This window comes from Callorhinus ursinus, unplaced genomic scaffold, assembly GCF_003265705.2.
Source record: "Callorhinus ursinus isolate GAN/ISIS: 27379988/994484 unplaced genomic scaffold, GSC_fseal_2.0 scaffold17, whole genome shotgun sequence".
Lineage (NCBI taxonomy): Eukaryota > Metazoa > Chordata > Mammalia > Carnivora > Otariidae > Callorhinus > Callorhinus ursinus.
The window spans coordinates 3997648-4018571 of record NW_027397079.1 but is presented as its reverse complement, the minus strand read 5'-3'; the positions used below and the strand labels follow the sequence as shown (position 1 = coordinate 4018571).

General features: G+C 39.1%; 1 protein-coding gene across 1 annotated transcript in view; it reads left to right on the top strand.

Annotated features, from left to right (window-relative positions):
• CSMD1 (CUB and Sushi multiple domains 1) overlaps positions 1-20924 on the top strand; it is a 2052675-nt gene that overhangs the window by 986808 nt on the left and 1044943 nt on the right. The window contains exon 4 of the mRNA XM_073902260.1: positions 1650-1844. Within this exon, the coding sequence (XP_073758361.1) occupies positions 1650-1844 (195 nt within the window). The remainder of the gene's footprint in view (positions 1-1649; positions 1845-20924) is intronic.

Here is a 20924-nt window from a genome sequence, read left to right as displayed (position 1 = left end):
TGTTTTTTTAATCTAGAACTGAGCACACTTTGACTATGTAAGCAATGATTTCATAAACATGTCAATATAACGTATCTAAGTTGTAATATTTGTTTTCTAAGTGTTTCTACATTAGTTTGTCCCTATTGAAGTAGTTTTGTAATAAAAATCATTTTAGAAATCACTGAAATTCCCTTCCCATTCATTGGGAAAGTTTTATTTCTTAGTTTACAAACAAAGAAAACAATATTTCACATTCCTTTATACATATATATCAAAATCCACTCCCAGGTCCATGTTAAAAAGAAAAAAAAAAGATACAGGTATAAAATACTTTATTGGAAATGCTTTTCTGAAAATCATTTTTTTAAATATTTATTTGAGAGAGTGAGTGAGAGAGAGCACAAACAGAGGGAGGGACAGAGTGAGAGAGAGAAGCAGACTCCCCACCGAGCAGGGAGCCAGACCTGGGGCTGGATCCCAGGACCCTGAGATCATGACCTGAGCCCAAGGCAGATGCTTAACTGACTGAGCCACCCAGGCACTCCTGAAATCATTTAGTTTTTAAGTGACAGTCTCCTTGGTTTATTTCACTACTTCATGATAACTCTGACTTACTGATCATATGCTAAATTTAAACCAGAAAAATGTGGACAGTAACCAACAATCTTCAACTTGATCCATTTAACCTAATGGTGAATCAACGAATTTCAAAATTATGTTCTGAGTATGAAATATCATCCTGTTGATTAGGTTTCAAGGCAGTTGGATTAGGCAGAGAATGCTCTCAACATAAAAAGTGAGCAGGTCCAGGGGTGCCTGGGTGGCTCAGTTGTTAAGCGTCTACCTTTTGGCTCTGGTCATGATCCCGGGGTACTGGGACTGAGCCCACATCAGACTGAGCCCACATCAGGCTCCCTGCTCAGTGGGAAGCCTGTTTCTCCCTCTCCCACTCCCCCTGCTTGTTCCCTCTCTGCTGTCTCTCTCTATCAAATCAATAAATCAATCTTTAAAAAGTGAGCAGGTCCAGAACAGAATCAAGGCTTTCTTACCAACTTGCTTTGTCAAAACTAATAGGTAAAACTTCCTTGTGAACCAGACACTATAAATGCGTGAAGACAACCACTTTGGAATATAATAGTGGTGCGTTTTTTTTAAGTCTGATAGATTAATGAATGAGATCTTCAATTTATTCCGTAATTCAGTTTTGTCCAACAAACATTGATTAAACATTGATTAGCGATGTGTGTTTGGCAGTGTTGGTCCTGAAGGAATAGGATCAGCATGGCATTCATTCCTGCTGTATTTCTGATTCCACTTTTTCAGATGCCCATAGTCCTACTGTGTGACTTGGCTGCTAACGCTGGGAGACTGTAGAATCTCATAATTAGAAAAATAATCTACGTATCACCTAGAACACAGAGTCTAAGCAGAATTGTATTTTTTCCTCTTCTCAAGTTCCATTTATTTATACTTTTAAAAGGATCTTTAAACATGGTTAAATGGTAGATATTCTAAAACATGAATACATTTTCTCTATTTTTTCAGGCAAAATGAAAATGTGTTTGTGCTAGGTTTGCTAATCTGAATAGTTCAAATGCAGTGCATGTTTTGTGATAGAAGTGTATCTCAATAGAACTACCTTTAACTTTTTTTTTTTCTTTCAATAGTTTTACCTAGCCACACATGTGGAAATCCTGGGGAAATACTGAAAGGAGTTCTCCATGGAACAAGGTTCAATATCGGGGACAAGATCAGGTATAGCTGTCTCTCTGGCTATATCTTGGAAGGCCATGCAATTCTGACCTGCATCGTCAGCCCTGGGAATGGTGCTTTGTGGGACTTCCCGGCTCCGTTTTGCAGGGGTGAGTACCAGATGACCAGATGGTGTTATGAACTGAGAGTAAATATGTGGCTTTGGTACTGATGGTATAAAAGTTTCCACTACATGAAAAGAATTCACATCCTGCTGGGTCTTGCCACATCAGTTTATTCTGTTCCTAGAAGTCATGTTCCATGTGGCCCAAGGAGCCATGACTGGACCCTGTAAATCCAATAACAAACTTAGATGTGTTCCTTAAATACCCACACTTTTCTTCCTTCAGTTTCTCAACTTCTATGGCCTTCTGCATAATGTTATCACTTGCTCTCCTAGCGTTCTGGGATTTAGTATGCACATTTATGTTCTTGATTTGATGGCTTCTTTTTTTTTTTATCTTTTTTTCTCATTAAAAATAACAAACACACACACAAAAAAACAAACAAACAGACAAACACAGGGGCGCCTGGGTGGCTCAGTCATTAAGCATCTGCCTTCGGCTCAGGTCATGACCCCAGGATCTAGTCCCACATCGGGCTCCCTGCTCGGCGGGAAGCCTGCTTCTCCCTCTCCCACTCCCCCTGCTTGTGTTCCTTCTCTCGCTGTGTCTCTCTCTGTCAAATAAATAAATAAATAAATGACAAACATGACTTGATAATTAAAGGATACCTTTTAAGGACTCTTTGAGCACTCTTAGTCCTTTGAAATAAGGTGATTGTGAAAGAATACGCCATATCCAAGTGCTCAGCGGCATGATTCGGGGCGAGGTTAGAATTACTTTCCTGACACACCCTGTGATTTTAGGCCTTTTCCATAACATTATTTTACTGCTCCAATAACTTTAGGAAAGAGCTGACTGTAACTCTTAAATTCTGACTTTCCTGAGGGAAAACTCACCTTAGGGTTTCAAAAATAAAAGTGTAGCCAACCTTTATTAAGGCCTTACTGTGAGGCCAGAAATCTTGCTGAATGCTTTACTCGGATCATATCAATACTCATAACAACCATGGACACTTGTTTAACAGATAAAGAAACACAATTTGTATTTTCAACAGGTCCCAGAGATAGGCAGTGTATGATCTGTTGAGACTCATATGCGTGTCTGACTTCTAATCCATGCTCAAATCCCACGACTTTCCAACCTCGGCTGTGAGACCTCACAGAGCCACGCTTTGTCACCCATGCACTCCTGGACTGTCTCTCTCTTTTTTTTTAAATTTTTTATTGTTATGTTAATCACCATATATCACATCATTTGTTTTGGTGTAGTGTTCCATGATTCATTGTTTGTTCGCAGCCATCAAAAGGAATGAGATCTTGCCATTTGCAACGACGTGGATGGAACTGGAGGGTGTTATGCTGAGTGAAATAAGTCAATCAGAGAAAGACATGTATCATATGACCTCACTGATATGAGGAATTCTTAATCTCAGGAAACAAACTGAGGGTTGCTGGAGTGGTGGGGGGTGGGAGGGATGGGGTGGCTGGGTGATAGACATTGGGGAGGGCATGTGCTATGGTGAGCGCTGTGAATTGTGTAAGACTGTTGAATCACAGATCTGTACTTCTGAAACAAATAACGCAACATATTTTAAGAAAAAAGAAAAAGAAGAAGATAGCAGGAGAGGAAGAATGAAGGGGAGTAAGTCAGAGGGGGAGACGAACCAGGAGAGATGATGGACTCTGAAAAACAAACTGAGGGTTCTAGAGGGTAAGAGGGTTGGGGGATGGGTTAGCCTGGTGTTGGGTATTAAAGAGGGCACATTCTGCATGGAGCACTGGGTGTTATGAACAAACCCATGCACTCCTGATTCAGTCTATGCTACTTAATGGATACTTTGCTTCTTTAAAATTGTTTTGGTTAAATGCTGTAGGCTCCTAAGATCTCCCAGGCGCTAACTACATGTGCAATAGTGTATTACTACCAGTGCTAGACTCCTGTTACTCTAATTCCTGCTGGTAGCTAGGACATACTGATCACTTCAGCTGTTTCAGGTTTCATCTTCACAAGTAGGTATTTGATTGCAGACTCCTTTTGCAGCTGAGGAATCCAAAGTTAAGGAGTGTGACTTGTCCAAGGTGTTCTAGCTAGTAGTTGATGGAGGTCAGGCATAGTTCAGATTATTCCCAAATGAGCCCATAGTTCAAATTATTCCTCCATCCTGGAGAAAATCCTACTGGGAATATTTTCTATTCCAAGTGTCTATGTTTCCTCTGGAAATGCGTATTTCCTCTGCATGTCTCTGAAGTCTATTATCTCTCTCCCCCCTGTCTCTCTTTTTCCTTACTGCTATTTATTATTTTCCATTTTGTCAAAAGAACAGTGTACTCAAAATCCAGACCTCTGTTCCTTTTGCCTTGTTTTTTTTGTTTGTTTTGTTTTGTTTTTGTTTTGTTTTGATTCTCCTCAAGTAACTGATCCCACTTAAGGACACTGCCCCTGGGATATCCTAAATATATGCTCTCTTCCTTGGGATATCCTAAATATATGGACACTGCCCCTGGGATATCCTAAATATATGCTCTCTTCCTTGCCCCCACCATTGTTCCCTTCCACTCTGGATAAACATTGGAGCTCCTGCAGCTTTGTTTTCTTATTCCCTGTATGCTAGGTGTGCTTATCTTTATGCCCACCACCCACTCCACATTTCCAGTTCCCATTTTTTTTTTCTTTTCACTCAGACCCACCTCACGTTGGTTAGAGTTGCATGTGTAGAATCTCAGCGTCCATCCTACATTCTACTCCCTGATGGTCCTTCCCAACACACATAGCTTCGTCACCACCTTTCTCCCTCAGACAGACCCCTTCAGTGACTCAGCAGGAGTGAAGTGCCAAGTCTTTGTTATGACTACCAATGTGCCCCAGGATGACTGTGGCTTGACTGAATTGTGAATGTAATATGTCAGTGTTCCCAGACACAGACTGAAGTGTTTCTCCCCACATACAATGTTCTGTCAGGGCTCATGGGTGCTGACTTTCCTCAAAGCCACTGACAGTAGCATCCCTTCTGCTCTGCATTCCTCACACCCCATGATGAACTGGATGTCACTGTTGGGGGAGTGTGTACACCACTGAAATTGTCAATCCCTACATACCAAAATTCCTTCCCAACATACCACTCCATGCTTAATCCCAAACTTCTGCTGTTTTTATCCTGTTACACAGTTTACCTTTTTACCTTTCTTAGGGCCATAAATCTTACTAATTTATCAGGTTTACACGTAAGTCCAAATTTCTGTCATTTCTTACACTGCAACCTCCTTTGAGATTGCTTAAAAAAAAAAGTCCTTCTGGCCTATAGCACTTATTTTGTTACCATTTTATATATGGATATAATGTCTTAACGTTGTTTCTTGAATTAGTTTTTGACCTCCCAGGAGATAGTATATAGTCATAAAAATTTTGTAACTACACTCTCAATTCCTCTTTACATTAAAATTTAGCCTAGTCTACAGCTCTTTCCCCTTACTGCTATCCCTGATTCCCTCAGGAACTTAATAGAGGTATAGAAATATGTTGAGTATCACATAAGGAGTCATTATAAACTTGAAAATGCAAAAAGTAAATATTAGCAGTAGCCATAACCACTTCTTTCTTCCCCAAGGAGTTTTCTTCTTAATCGAAGGGTCTTTACTAATTCCACAATTATAAACCTTATAAAGTCAAAGTTAATATAACAATAGGCCCATAATCATTCTTATTCAATCACCAATTTACTAAATTACAGCCATATTAATATACTTTGGTCAGGATAAATATTTTTTCTCCTTTATTACAGATTATTACATTTATACTTACATTTTGCTCTTCCCAGGGCTTGGGCTAGTAGCAAATTCAAAGGGCATTAAATTAGATATAATTATTTTATGAAACAAATTTGAAAGCTGCAATAGTTTGTCATTGAATTGGGTAACTGAATTATCAAGAAAAAAATCAATGACCTAATTCTTATAAATGTGTAGATGTGGCATATCTAGGGGAGACATAAATGAATTTCAGTGAAGTGGGCTTAGATTATTTATAAAAATGAAATGAGTATACTTTCTGTTTCCCCTGCATTCTAGTTATTTAGTTCCAGGAATCACTGGAGGATTCTTCTGGATAGCATTACTAATGGTAATACCACTATATCCCATTACAATGACTTCTGGCTAGTGTTGAAAAATTTGCCTATTAACTCCAAGTGGCAGTATTTAACCTGAACAAGGACACTTAAAGGTGTGTATCATTTCTAAAATCATGTGATACTCTTTAAAGAAAGATGGGAGAACCACATATTCAATAAAATTAGTGCATAATAAAATGGGACACCAGCCTCTTCTGCTTAAAATGGATTCCTCTAATTACTATAATGACCCACATCAAACTGACTTCTTTCCAGAATGAGATTTCAGATTTCCTTCTTCTGGAAGTATACTATTTCCATCTTCCTCATTTATCCTGGAGTTTTCAACTTAACATCTAGATCTTCCTTAATTTCATTCCATTTTTGCCTATGGCTCCTATCGTCTCTTCCAGTCTTTGCAAAGATTTGCTGTTTCTGTGTGTGCAGGTATGGTGGGTATTTAGAGGAGAAATACAAAGGGGGAAAAGAGGGAAGTAGATAGAACCAATAATAGGTGCTCTCAGCTCAGAATTTATGTGCCATCTTCATCTGCTTTATGCTTCCCTTACTGTATTATTAAATCAAAAATACTACAACATGAGGCACCAGGATATATCACACATTACTTTGGTCCCCAGGACACTGGAGGGCCATAGAGTATAAAATCTGAAAGAGCATGGATTCTTCTTGAATGGAAACCAAACAGCAGGCTGTTGTCTCCAGATTTATGGCATGATCAAGAAGGTAGAAAGGAAGTAAGTAAAGAGCTGCATTTGGAAAATGCTCCTTCATAAGAAACAATTATCTGATCCAAAGCAACCCCAGGGAGAAGTGGTCCTCACCTCAAGTTATCCCAGCATGAAGTAGGTCAGTACCTCCTTTACTGCCTCTCCTTAGACCCGGCAACTCTCCAATTCTGGACCTCATTTTTTAAGTATCAGTGTGATCTTACACCAGCTGCCTTATTCCATGAATATAGCAACACGGAGAATATGTAGATATAAGGGGCATTTGGGGACCTGAGCTATGGCTGGGTGTGGAAGAGATTAGGATAGCTTAATAGTTTTTGCTTTGCATAAATGATAGGACAGTTGCATTAGTCATATGCTATTTGAAATAAGCCAGCTCCAAGCAAACGGTAGTCTACTCCAGCCAGAGATACATGCTATTTCTTCCCTAAACATCACCTTTGATGTGCCTTGATGCTTTCAATGATGGAACACTTTGTATTTGCAAAGTGCTTTATAAAATAATTCTTAACAGCTATTGCAGAGCTGAGATACCTGAACTCATAGATCTGGACATTATCAATTATAAGCTGTCCTAAAAAAAACTTATTTTTGTATATTCTGCACTTCACAGATTAGTCTATGTTAACATTATATGCACAACTTCTATGAACTCCCATAAAAAGGCATCTAACAATTGTGTTTATATAATTTCAATTTGCAAATATGCTGAAGTCCATAAATTCATGAACCTGTTTGTATCTCTAATCACCTTGAGATGTAGGCAGGGGAATTAAAGTTATTCTTCTAATAAAAGTAAGGAGGTTTCAAATTGTGCTGACATAGGTTATAAATTTATGACTTGGAAAATATAACAAGATAGTTGAATCATCCTACTTTTATTGAAATTTGTTTAATATAAGTGGCATATGCACATAATTAAAAAATAGTAATAGCAAAGAGATTACTATGAAAAGAAACATCCCATTGAAACTACCATACTCTATGCCATAGATAGTTTGATAACATTTAACTATTTTTTTATTATTGTAACTGCTTATACTGTTCTTTTTTATCAATTTTATTTTTTAATTGACTTCTTGCTATGAGTATTAACATCTGTTACTCCCATCTACCATGTCTTGTTTTTCCTAATTTTTTAACTTTTAAATTTTTTTTGTTTTTTCCTAATTTAGATTTCTGTATATTATCTTAAAAAGTTAAATATACAGCCAGTATATATATATATTTTTTTTCTCCAAAGGCACAGGAAAGGCTTTAGTGACACTAGAGCTCAAGCTGAAAGGAGACCTAGCACGGCCAGCGAGTAGTGATGCTGTCTCTCCAAACAGAGCAGAGGCCCTGCTTATACTGAGAAAATCCCCACTGGGGTTCACAGTCTAATATGCTAAGGAGGGGGAAGCAGGGAAAATGCTTCATCCTGATTGGCTGGAAAGGCTTCACCCTGATTGGTTGATAGTGGCAGGCAACACAGGCCGCTCATTGGTGTTTTGTGAAGCCGTGGTCCTCTGGCCAATACTCCAGCCTGCATCCGGGAGCATCCTAGTTCCGGCTTTGGGATGGCCGTCCACCCCCATTAGCGAGCCAGCAAGTTCGGGTCCTGAATCTTCAGTCCCACCGAGTCCTGTCTGGTCTTAGGGTCCCTTCATAGTCGCCAAAATCTGTTCCCAGAATTGATGTCTGAGGGCCAAAAAAATGTTAGAAACAAGGACAGACCCAAAAATCAAAAGTCCAGGCGAGGCTTTATCAGGATTACAGCTCAGGCTGACAGGAGACACAGCATTAACAGAGACTAGTTAGGTGGCCTCTCTCTCTCTGGTGTGTCTTCTAATCCTTTCCTCCTGCCTTATTCTCTCAGCTGTAAAAAACTTTTGTAATATCAAAGTTGTTAACATTTATATTTTATGTTTTAATCACAATTAAGTCCTTCTTAATTTGTCTAAAGGCTGAAAAGCAATAAATAACATTCATATTATTATAACTATGTAAATATTTTTCACTGCAGAGCTAAGTATTATGCCTGTAATTAGACTGCCTCCTCTATAATCCAAAATCACAACCTCTGTTGCACTCAGAGCTCAGATGAATTCTTTCTTAGCCTCAATTATTCATAATAATGCCATAATTACTTTTGTTTCACATTTGGACCAAGGCTATCTTGTATAACGTATTTAGCTAATGTAATATTAGCAAGCTCAAACACAAATGTTGTGTGCACATAGTAAACTCCACATGAATATTCCTGATGGCAAGTGGTTCTGATATGATTAATAATTTGGAAACTTCTGTATCTGGCTTTCAGTGAGTTGCCAGCCTTGTCTCCATGCAGTTGGCAGAGTGAGGACAAACCTGGAGTGGGTAGAACGGGTCCCTGCATGTACATCGTGTTGGTTAGACTCAGCCCTTGTGTTCACACTTAACTGGAAGGGAGGTGAGGAGTTGGATCTCCCTTAGGAAGAAGAAGAAACAGATTTGGTAAATAGCTGGCCTGTTCATGCCACGACTGCCTTCCATTGGTCCTAAAATTTTGAATTATCTTTATTTTTCACTTGCACATTAGTAAAACTTAATGTGTTGTCACAATAATCCAGATATTTTCTACTTTACACGTGTTTGAATTTTTACTAGAAGCAAACTCTATTCTTCCTGAAGGCCATAGACTTTCTGTTAAACTAGATTGCTTCATGTTTCAGACAATTGCTTTCTGTCCTTCCTGAGGTCTCCAGTTGCCACTTCTCCCAGGATGTTGTACTTCCATTGCCCTACCCAAACCCAAACCCACTACCCCCAGCTCCCTGAACTATCCCTCAGAGGGTTCTGCACCGGCTTCCCAGGCTGTTCCTTTACCACTCCACTCAATCTGCCCACTTTTCCCTAAATCCAATGTCTTCCTTTCTCTTTGTTTCACCTCAAATAGCTCCTTAAGAACGGTTGCTTCAGAGGAAAATCCTTTAAGCCTTAGCATGCCTGCAAATGTCCTTGTCTGCATCCACATTCATGGATACTATAGCTGAGTATAAAATTATACGAGGAAAACATTTCTTCCCAGAATTGTTAAAGCATTGTTTCATTATTTTAGACGTATTATTGGCTTCTGCTGAAGTATAGTCTCTCCCCACCCCCTGACACACACACAGGCACACACAGCACACACGTAGGCAAGTGGATTTTGAAGTTTGTAACTGAAGAGATTGGCTCAAGCTAAAAATGTAATGTTTTCCAGGCATATGTCAAGAGAAAATGGAGAGGTTTTTAAGAAAGCAAACACAAGTGAGAGATTTTTTTTGAGGGAAGATACTATATTTGTAATCTTCTTGGGTAGAAGGATAAGACACATGGTATGGGAAAATGCCACAGATACACTTGTTCAAGATGAGCTAGGTTGTAGCCCAGAGCATCGTCTGTGTGTGATGTAGCTGGTGGGGGCTGTGACTGTCATCACCTGGTCAGGGATTAAGGGGATGTTCAGCTGCCACATGCCTAATACAAGCTAATTCCTCAGTGTTTAGAACAGTGTTTTCCACTTGAAATATAATGCAAGTACGAGCTGACCATGTAATTAAAATTTCCTAATAATTACATTGATGAAGTCAAAAGAAACAGGTGAAATTAATTTTAATACATTTTCTTAATGGAACATAGTCCAAAGATGACCATTTCAACATAAAATCAGTATAAACTATTAATGAAGGAGTTTGTGTCTTTTCCACACTCTTCTTGAAAACCTGGTGTGTATTTTAGAGTTACAACATATCTCAATTTGAAAGCCATGTTTCAAATTCTCATTTGCCACATATGCTGGCAGCTGTAATTTCAAATGGCTCAGATTTCTTTCACAGGCAGAAGAATTTTAGTATTCTTTGTTCCTTCCCCACCAGTTGTTAATGCATGTGGAGTTCTGGTGCTGAGTGGGTTTCATTTTCACTTATGATGTAGATTCAATATATAGATGTAGGTTCATGATAAGGACTGATAAGAAAATGGGTCTGAAGTATACAAATCTGTGTCATAGTCTGATTGGAATTCTTCCCTTTAACTTCTCAGCAATTGCTGAAGCAGATTTGAGCTGAATAGTATCAGAAAGTAGAGTCTATTTTTAAAATTAGTTTAGGCAAGAGATAAGAGTGAGCTAGCTCTTGATTAATCCAAAATCATTTCTCAAAAGGAACCTCATTTCAGATGCGGTCTTACTTTTGGAACAAATGACATTGGGGTCTAATGAATGAAGATTATGGATAACTTTGAAGAAGGTGCAGATTAGTTGGTGGAGTAAGCAAAGAATTGGAAACAGCTTTGTGCATGTAGGACTCAACAAGTATGAACAAGGGGGCGCCTGGGTGGCTCAGTCGCTAAGCGTCTGCCTTTGGCTCAGGTCATGATCCCAGGGTCCTGGGATTGAGCCCCATGTCCAGTTCCATGCTCAGTGGGGAGTCTGCTTCTCCCTCTCGCTCTGCTCCTCCCCCCATTCTCTCTCTCTCTCTCTCTCTCTCTCTCTCTCTCTCTCTCTCAAATAAAAATGAACGAATAAAAATAAGTCTCTTTCTGGGGAGGGGAAGAGCTCGATTTAATTCTGGAACCTTGCTTCCCCAGATGTACACTGTTACCTATACTAAGGTAAGATGTTCACCAGCCAGAAAGCCACACAGGTGACGTCGGGACCCAGCAGTTTAGCACCAGAGGCCACATACCCAATCCCTACACAGTATTATGAAGAGAAAAAGCAAATATTTTTAAAAGATGCTATTCTCAGTATTAGTATGAGGATTATGGGAAATAGCATATGCTAAGCACCTTGCAAAGTCCAGCACATAAAGAAGGTGAATGAACAGAGACGATGGAGCATCACATTATAGGTGCCGCAGTGCTACCTGGGAGCAGATCTTGCTGGCCAATCGTGTGCTGTATCTTCGGTCAAACTTATTTTCTCTCTCTGGTCCAGATTTCCTTCTCTGTATAATAGTAACTATTTCATACATCTGTCGTAAAGATTAAGTGAGACCATCCAGGTAAAGTGTTTAGCCAAGAAACTGACATAGTGAAATTCTATAAAATTTAACTATTATAATTACTGCTCCTATCCCATCTGCCTTCTAGTCTTAAAAGCAGTGTCAGATTTTGGAACTACGTGAATGAAGCCCAGTGGCAAACAATCTGAAAACAAATTCACGTAACCTACAGGATCTCAGTGCTGGTAGCTCTTAGAAGGTTTTTATGCATCACTGATACTCTTTGGGATGAAAAAAATAAAAACTAGCAGGCTGATTTAAGGAGAGAAATTGATTGAAGGGGGAGACTCAGATGGAGGGGAGATGAAGTGCCTCCTGAAGGGTTAGTCCATGTAGGAACAGGTCATTCTATTTTACGGGTCACTGTTGAAATGCATTGGTAAGACAGAAATTAAATGGACAACATGCACTTGGATACACAAATGCATATACATAGCATGACAGTGTAGAAAATATAGACTTAGCAATATTCCAGATGTAGATTCTTTCTAGAGTCCTTTTTTCTTAAGGGAATCATTGATCAAACTCAAAGTATCTGAATAGGTAGTGAGTGCAGTAACATTTGTTATCAAATGATAGAAATTTCAGTTTGGTCACTTAAATTGCCAAGTTTTTTTTTTTTAAGATTTTGTTTTTTGACAGAGAGACAGCGAGAGAGGGAACACAAGCAGGGGGAGTGGGAGAGGGAGAAGCAGGCTTCCTGCTGAGCAGGGAGCCCGATGCGGGGCTTGATCCCAGGACCCTGGGATCATGACCTGAGCCGGAAGCAGACTCTTAATGACTGACCCACCCAGGTGCCCCTTAAATTGTCAAGTTTTAAGAAAAATCTGTAATACTAGTAGTGAAACATCTAGCAATGACCAGAGAGCAAGCCCTGTTTACATGCCTTACATATATTCTTATATTTAATTTTCAAAATAACCATTCAGTTTCCATGTTTCCATTGATCCTGTTTCTAACAGTCTCGGGCACCAAGGCATGAAGTAACCTTTCTGAGGTCACCTAGTAGCAGGTGAAAGAGGCAGAATACGAACCTGGGCATTTCATGTCATTTGTTCCTGCAGTGTCCTGCCCATTCCCTTCTAAATTACAAGAGAAATAAATGTCTTTAAAATAATCCAAGTTTTAGATTGTAAATAAACATTTGAGTTTGAATTAGACATTCACTTTTCTTGAGAACTCTGTTTGAGCCTGGCCTGAAAAACCTGGGAAGGGGCAGGGGGAACATGGCTTGGTGGAGATGTGCTCTCAGGATCAGCCAGTGACTCTGTTTCCCCCTAGAGCGATGAAAGTGGGGAGGGGTTGTTCAATGTCCTCCTGTTTCTCCACCTGCTCCCACACACAGCACAGGAAGATGTCTCCCAGCCCCACAGGCCATTCAGAGGTTGTGTGCCCAGAAAGGAGAAAAACAAAGGCAGTCAGATGCCAGGAGGGGAGAGCGATGCTGGGCTCAGTATCTTCTGTGGAGGTGTCAGTGGTTTAAGCCAGTCACCAGACTGCCTCCTGGAAGTGACTAACCATGGGTTGCAAATGAAAAATTTTGTGCACGCTTAGCTCAGGAGAACCTTAAGCCCGTAGAGAGCAGTAAGGCCTTTCTCATATTTTATTTTAAAGGCTAAATATGATTTGCGAGAGCTAAGTCTTTGTAGAGTAAATCAACCTTGGAGAGAACAAAGCAGATAGTTGTCTGTTTTCTCAGTCAAATGGCCTTCCTGCTCTGGGGAAGGGCTTTCTTTGGATTAAGTTGGTGCAAACCTCTTTTCTTCTTTCTTCCTTGCAGCTTTAGATTCTTCACTAAACCCCACCCCTCAACTGTCCTCCCAGGAATCCCCTACCCTTGAGCAGAAAGACAAGACTTGGCAGATGGTGCCAGGTAGTTGGTTCAGTGTGGTGGCAAGGAGGAGGTGGTGGTCTGGCTCCAAGCAGAGTCATCGTGGGAGGCAGTTGAGGCAATATACAAAAATATTTGAGAGGTAGCTGACCAATAATTATTCCTTCTTTATTTTCTACTTCTAACCAATGGAATCTTTTAAGGTAACTCTGAGATACTCAAGAAGGAAAGCCATGGAGAAGTAGAGAGAGCATGGCTAAATATTTTATTTAGATCAAATCTCCAATGCAGGTGTCATATTATAAACTTTACACACACTATTTTATATCATCCAAAATTTTGAGGTTAATGTTTATAGTTTGTGATGAGGAACTGAATTCCCTGACATGCAAGTCATCTTATCCAAGGATACAAAGACAGTTAGTGCTATAGCCCATTCTCATTTTGTGCTTTTTATGTTTACCGCAGACTGCTGCCTCCTTTTTGGGGAAATTTGAAGGGGAGATTGTTTGCTATTGTTTTGTTGAGAGGCATGATCTGTAAACTATCAAAAATAATAGCAAATGGATCATTATTGGAAGCTAAGCTTCCATAAAGCTCTAACCTTGTTTCTGTCTAAACACATGCATTTAAGATAAATATTCACCTAAATGTGTCAAAACACATTGTCAGTATTATGTGATGACTTTAAAGAATACAGGATGTGACAGTTGTTATGCCTTTTTTTTTTTTTTAAGAGTTGACTGGTTTTATGCATTTTGGGGCAGTTGCATTTTCCTTAGAAGGATGAATGATCGTTAGCAAGCCAAGATACCATGAAATGAAGAACGAAGAGTGATTTGAGGAATACCTCTAATAAAACAGGCTCAATAATGTATGCTTGTGGTTCACGTGGAGCTGTCTCAATCTGCGAATTTCTTTAATTGATAACCCTTACATAACGTGACTGGAAATGACAATATGTCACTTGCCAGTGCTTTATGAAATGTCACTCGAGATTTTTTAATTGCAGATATTCCACTGCTAGTGATGATGGGGGGAGAGAGAGGCTGGGGAAGATGTAGCTGGAGGGGAGGAGGAGAGAGAGAAGTCATGCTTTTTATGGGAGCCTATAAATTCTGTGATATTTAAAACACAGCTGTGTTTTTATCAGTTATGTTACAGAAATAACATAAAATGAATGTTAAATGATCTGTCATGTCAGGACCACGCATTATGAAGTAAGATTGAGTGGGACAATCTTCATATAAGAAACCTGGCTCTAAATTAAGTTTGAATGACTTTAGACAATTTTGTTTTAAGTACTTTTTTTGCACACTGTTCAATAAACAACTCTAAGTCTTACCAGATAGGGGGATAAAAAGAGGTATTGAAAATACATGTCAACATTATATTATAGTAAATTTGGTTTACATGTTTTGCATTTCAGTCTTCAATAGGCTTTCTACTAAGTGCCTTTTTTTTTTTTTACATTATCTCATTAAATACAATCTTGTAACAACTTTAAAGCATAATCACAAGTGCCTGTAAGCCAATTATTTTTCAGGTTTGTGGATTAATTTATAGTATTTTTCTGTGATTTTATTCCAGGTAACACATTCAGTTGTAGAACTGAATTTGACTAATGCCAATATAAATATATTCACGTTCATTGTGATAGGTAGTAATGGACTTGCTTAATAGGAAAGACTTCATCACTCAAGATCCCGCTTTGTCATGTATTAGCTGGGACATCTTGGACAAGCTCTTTGCTTGTAAAGCTACCGGTTCTGAATCCATTAAGTTAGACTAATACTTTTACTCTCACAGGACTGGTAAGGATTACATAAGATGCTCAAAGTGTTCAATACCAATAATTGCTATTATTATTGCAAAGATTATCATTGAAGAGCTAAGATGGAGGGAGAATAGGGACCAAAGGAGACTAACTCAAGCTCTGAAAATCTCTCAGAGTTTAAAGTCACAGAGCATATTACATTTATTGTTTTTCTTTTTCAATATTAGGGTTATATCATAAACTTTTTAGTTTTAATTGATAGCATTTTATTCTCAACATCCTCAAAATTATACAAATTAATAGTTATTTCTCTCCCCATAATTGAACATAATGAGTGTTTCCAATGTTTACTGTAGCACATAATGCTATAATTAGTGTCTCTGTACATATATGATTTCTTTTGTTCTGTTTAATTCTTTCCTAAGGATAGAGTTCTAGGAAAGTTGTTTATGCATTGCACACTTGCTGAACAAATTTCCATGCTACAAGGAGTTTCCCCATGATTACTCTCGGTTTTGGTGTATTTACTTTTAATTTGCTAAGAATTTAGTAGCATCAAAATGATGTCCCAAAGTTGCCTTAATTGTCTTGATTTCCAATAGAACATGCCTATTTATTATTTGTGTTCATTCTTTAATGAAACACTTGGTTATAAAGGACCTACAAATTTTCAGATACACTTATCAGGTCAGTAAGTTTTTCCTGCAAGGGCCAGATAGTAAATATTTTATGTCTTTCAAACCATATTGTCTCTATATCAGCTAGTCAGTTATAGAAACATTTCCATAGATATTACCTAAATAAATAGGCATGGCTGTGTTCCAATAAAGCTTTATTTATAATAACAGGGATACAAATGTGGCCCACAAGCTGTAGTTTATGTACATTAGTTCCTGAAGCCGTGGCTACAAAATGAACAAAACAAGAAAAACCCCAGCTGTCATGGAAATATTTTTCCTTGGGAATAGGTAACACAGATACATAAAAAGAGTAAAAACAAATACATCACATATCTAATAGTAATAACTGTTCAGAGATGTTCTCATAAGTGACATTTGACCAAGAACTGTAGTAACCAGCTACTTGGTTTGCCCAGGGCTGTCCCAGTTTTAGTACCTAAAGTCCTATATCCTGGGAAACCTCTGTCTTTGGCAAAACCAAAATCACTTGGACCCCTCATGGAGGTGAGAGAGTAAACCCTAAGGGGATATCAAGAATGGTCCAGATCAAAGAAATGGCTAGGGCTTTGGTCCTGAGACTAGCACATACAGCGAGAGAAAGAGGGATATCATAGCATCCAGTATGGCTGGGACAGATTAGACAATGGTGTGCCTGGTAGGAAAGGAGGTCAAAGAAAAGGCAGGAGGAGAAACGTCCTGGAGGGTCCTGTGGTCCATAGCATGGACACTAGCTTCTATTGTGAATAATATGAAAAGGCATAATGTTTGGAGAAGTGACATCATCTCATTTAGAATTTGAGAGGATTACTTGACTGCTCTTTTGAGAAGAGAATCTATGGTGGGAAGGAGAAAATCAGAGAACCTGTGAGGAAGCCATCACAATATTCAAAGTGAGAGATGATGTTATTTTGAGAGGTGATAGTGGCAGGGCATGCTGCGAGATGCAGTTGGATTGAGAACAGAGTTTGAAGAAATGGCCAGTAGGGTTCTATAACACTGTACTTATGGGATTTGAAAGAAATAAAAGAGTCATGGATGATGCCAAGGCATTTTTACTGAGTCAGTGGGAGAGTGGAGTTGCTATCTATTGAGATGGAAAAGACACTGAAAGTTCAGATTTGGAAAGGGAAGGATCAGGAGTATGACTTGGGGGTCAGTCTGGAATGCTGTTTAGACATCCATATGGATGCATCATGGAGGCAGTTGGATACATAACACTGAATTCAGGAGAGAGATCTGGAATTGAACTACAAATTTGAGAACTGTCAGCATACAGATGGGATTTAAATCCATGCAACTGAGCCTAGATGAGACCAATAAGGGAATGAATATAGTCAGGGAGGAACAAGGTCTAACGATGGAACCTTGGGCATTGTGCTAAGGATTGGAGGGTGACAGGAAACAAGGTAGGGCTGAGTATAAATGGCCGATAAGGTCAGAGCAAGCCTGAGAAGAGTATTTCCTAAAACTCCTAGTGAATAAATGTGTGTACACATTGAACCAGTGCCATTTTTATTGTAGCAGGTATGTAAGATTTAATCAATGGTACAAAATGGGAGAAGGGATCACTCTACTATTTTTGCAAACTTCTGTGCATTTGCAATTATTTCAAAGTTTAAAAAATAGTTTTAAAAACCTAGTGAAAAAAAAAACACACACATACTTCAAGGAAGAGGAAATGGATAACTGTCCAGTGTTGTTGAGGGCTTATGTGACATGAGAACTGACTGTAGGATTTATTGATGTTGCTCCTTGAGAAGAGCAGCTGCTGTGGGCCAGGAAGGATAAAATCATGACTCGAGTGGGTTCAAGAGAGGATGGGAACAAATTCAAGATTGCAATAATAGACATTTTTTTTTAATGTGTTCCTAGGAAAGGGATTTTTTTTTTTTAAATTAGGACTAGAGGTGCATGTGCAATCTGGAGGTAGATGTGGACTTGAGGTGTAGTTACTTTAAAAAAATTGGGGTAAATTTTAACATGTTTGTATGCTGAGGACAATTCTCCAACAAAAAAAAAAAAAAGGAAAATGATCATTTTGAGAGAGGAGAGAGTGGTGAAGCTTGGGCTTAGAAACTTGATCAGGGATGAAAGCAAGAACACAAACAGATGTTAACCCTAGGTAGGAATCTTTCTGGTGTATACAGGATGGATATTTTATGAGCAGAAGTACAAAGAAGTGATCAAATAGGGTATTCACAGATTATAAAATTTCTTTAGATTTTTTTTTATTTTTAGTAAATAGAAAATCACTACATAAGGGTAAGAATATGGCAGGGCATGTTGGCAGGTTAAGGATGAAGGGACTAAGAAATGGTCATCCCCCAAAAGGAAGACTAAAACCCGATGGAAATGAAGTAAGAATACCATCTTTAAAGGCCAGTGTGGATTTGACCATCGATTTAAAGTTAGACCCATCTGCATATTTCTGGTTTTGCTTTTTCTCCAGCCAGATTTAACTCTATGTGAATAAATGTGGATTTGGCCCAAGTTTGAATCTAAGGTATTAACAGTGGACTTACTGCAAGGGCAAGGGAGTGATTTAAATAATGGCCGTGAAATCTAAGGATGTCAAGGTGAGACACGAGGGCATGAAGGAATAAGAGTGGGAGGTGGCAAGATCAGGGGACTCTGAGGTCCTGTGGAGCCAAAGAATTGCTGAAGTCAAGGTGTTCGGGAAAATGGGGGTCTGATCACAGGACACTTCAAATGCAGCTCTGGAAAATCATCAGGTATCGTGGTGAAAAGATGAAAGGCTAGGCTGGGGACAAAGTGCTGGTTTGGAGCCAGACTGGGAGAGGGGGTGAGTGAACTGAGAAGCCAGTCTTCAGAGGACTGTCCAGCATTGATATGGAAGCCAAGAATTCGACCAAGCATGGAGTTGGAGAACATGACAGTGTGCCAGGGATAAAAATCTTCAAAGAATAATGGGGATGCCCTGGGGATTTTGTAGATGTCCAGAGGAAGAAGGTGTTGGATTCTGGGGACCAGAGACTCAAAGCTGGGGCAATTTAGGGAGGAAAAAGCAAAGGATCTGGAAAGAGTAATGAGATGTGCATAGGTGGCGATGTTGTCCAGCTCCAGCGCCAGCAGTACTTGGGCTGTGGAGGCAAACGTTTACCATGTGGGAGGCCTTCATGATGCACCATCTCAGAAGACATCTGGGTTTCCATTACATAAAGAGGGGTTGCCTCAGAATGGTTGAGAGGTAGGAACTTTTACTGATAGCTGACCTTGAGTTTCACAGGACCTAGCGGAAGGGTCAAGAACTTGGGAGAGTTAGGAGGACAGACAAATGAGATGCATAGATCTTTGGGGGTTGTGGAGTTGTGGGGCGATGAGGAGACCACTGCTTCTTTTGGTGAGCATAGACATGTACAAAGATAAAGGATTTAAAAGGATAATCTCCTGATGGTCTCAGATATAACATAGTGGTGGTGTCTATAGAAACATTACAAGTAGATTTGGGGCTGTCCTCCATTCCAGGCCCTAGAACAGCAGAAGGCAGGGAAGGTAGTTGCTTCTGGACCTTCAGCTCTTTGTGATTCTCTCTCTCTCTCTGGACCACTCCTTCCTCCTGGGATAATCAGCAAGTGGACTTGGGAAGTACAGTCTTACCCAAAGCAGCATAACTTTTTAAAACTTAAGAGAAAACGCTCAAAAATAATTTAATGAACCATCATTGACTGATTGCCATATGCCAAGCGGGAGGATATAGTAATAGCTATTTTTATTTTTATAGCATTGTGCTAGCAGTTTATAGCTAATAATGCATTTAACCCTCATGTCAACACTGTGAATCAATGAGTATCAATGGAGAGATACCATTATCCTCTCCATTACAGATACGTAAACTGAGGCACAGAGAAGAGAAGAACTTTCACACAAAAGCCAGTGGGAGAACTCAGTTCAGACCCAGACCTTCTGACTTCAGGGTTTTAATCGGCACTGGTGTCTACACAGCCTTAGGCAGAGTACATTAGAGAATATCTCCTAGTATTAGAAATTGAACATTACGCATGCATTTGTGTGTGTATTCCTTTTTTTTCCCGGATAATTGTCCATTCAATCTTAAAATTGAGAAGAGACTACCCATCTGGTAGTATACCCTGCATTTTATAAATTTAATATTGTAACTCAGGAATTTACTGAAGCAGTCTTACAAATGCTTGGTAAACACATCCATAGTCCTGTGGTTTGGATACATCCTACTGTAATGATTTATCCGTTGCTAAACTTTTTGGTGGTTTCCATTTTTCTTTATGATAAATATGGCAAGGTATGTCTCTAAATAATGTTTTATTCCGTATTTTGAATTATGCCCTTAAGATATATTCCTAGCAACATTTATACCCAGGCAAGGCATATAATAATTTTAGAGTTTAGAACCAAACTTTGTGGAAGTTTGGAAATTCCTCAGGGGAAAGAGTGCCCTCTGATTTCTGCTTACAGTCAGAATTATTTTCCACACTTCCAGAAATCAGTAGATTCAAACACATCTTTTATTAAAAATCTTATCTTCTTCTTGGATTAAGTTGATGGCATTCAACCTCCTTTGAGCTATAGAAGCCTCTTTTCAAATGCAAGATTTTGTGAACTCTCAATATAGGAAATTGATTTAAAGAAATAATTGCTCTGATTGAAATTTGTCATGGGAGCCAAAGCCCATTTTCTGGACTCTGTTTTGCTACTTGCAACCCTTTCATGGATGTCCTTGGAGCACAATTTGTAAACTAATGAAGAGACTCAGCATTGATACTCATTATTTTGTTGAAAAAAATATTTGTGGTGTGCTCATTTTTACAGTCAGGTCCGTACCTGGCACTTTAGAACCTGACTTCATTTTCTTTCTGAATAATGGACTAAAAAGAAAAGAAAAGGAAAAAGGAAAGGAAAAGGAAAAGGAAAAGGAAAAGGAAAAGGAAAAGGAAAGGGAAGGAAAGGGAAGGAAAGGGAAGGAAAGGGAAGGAAAGGGAA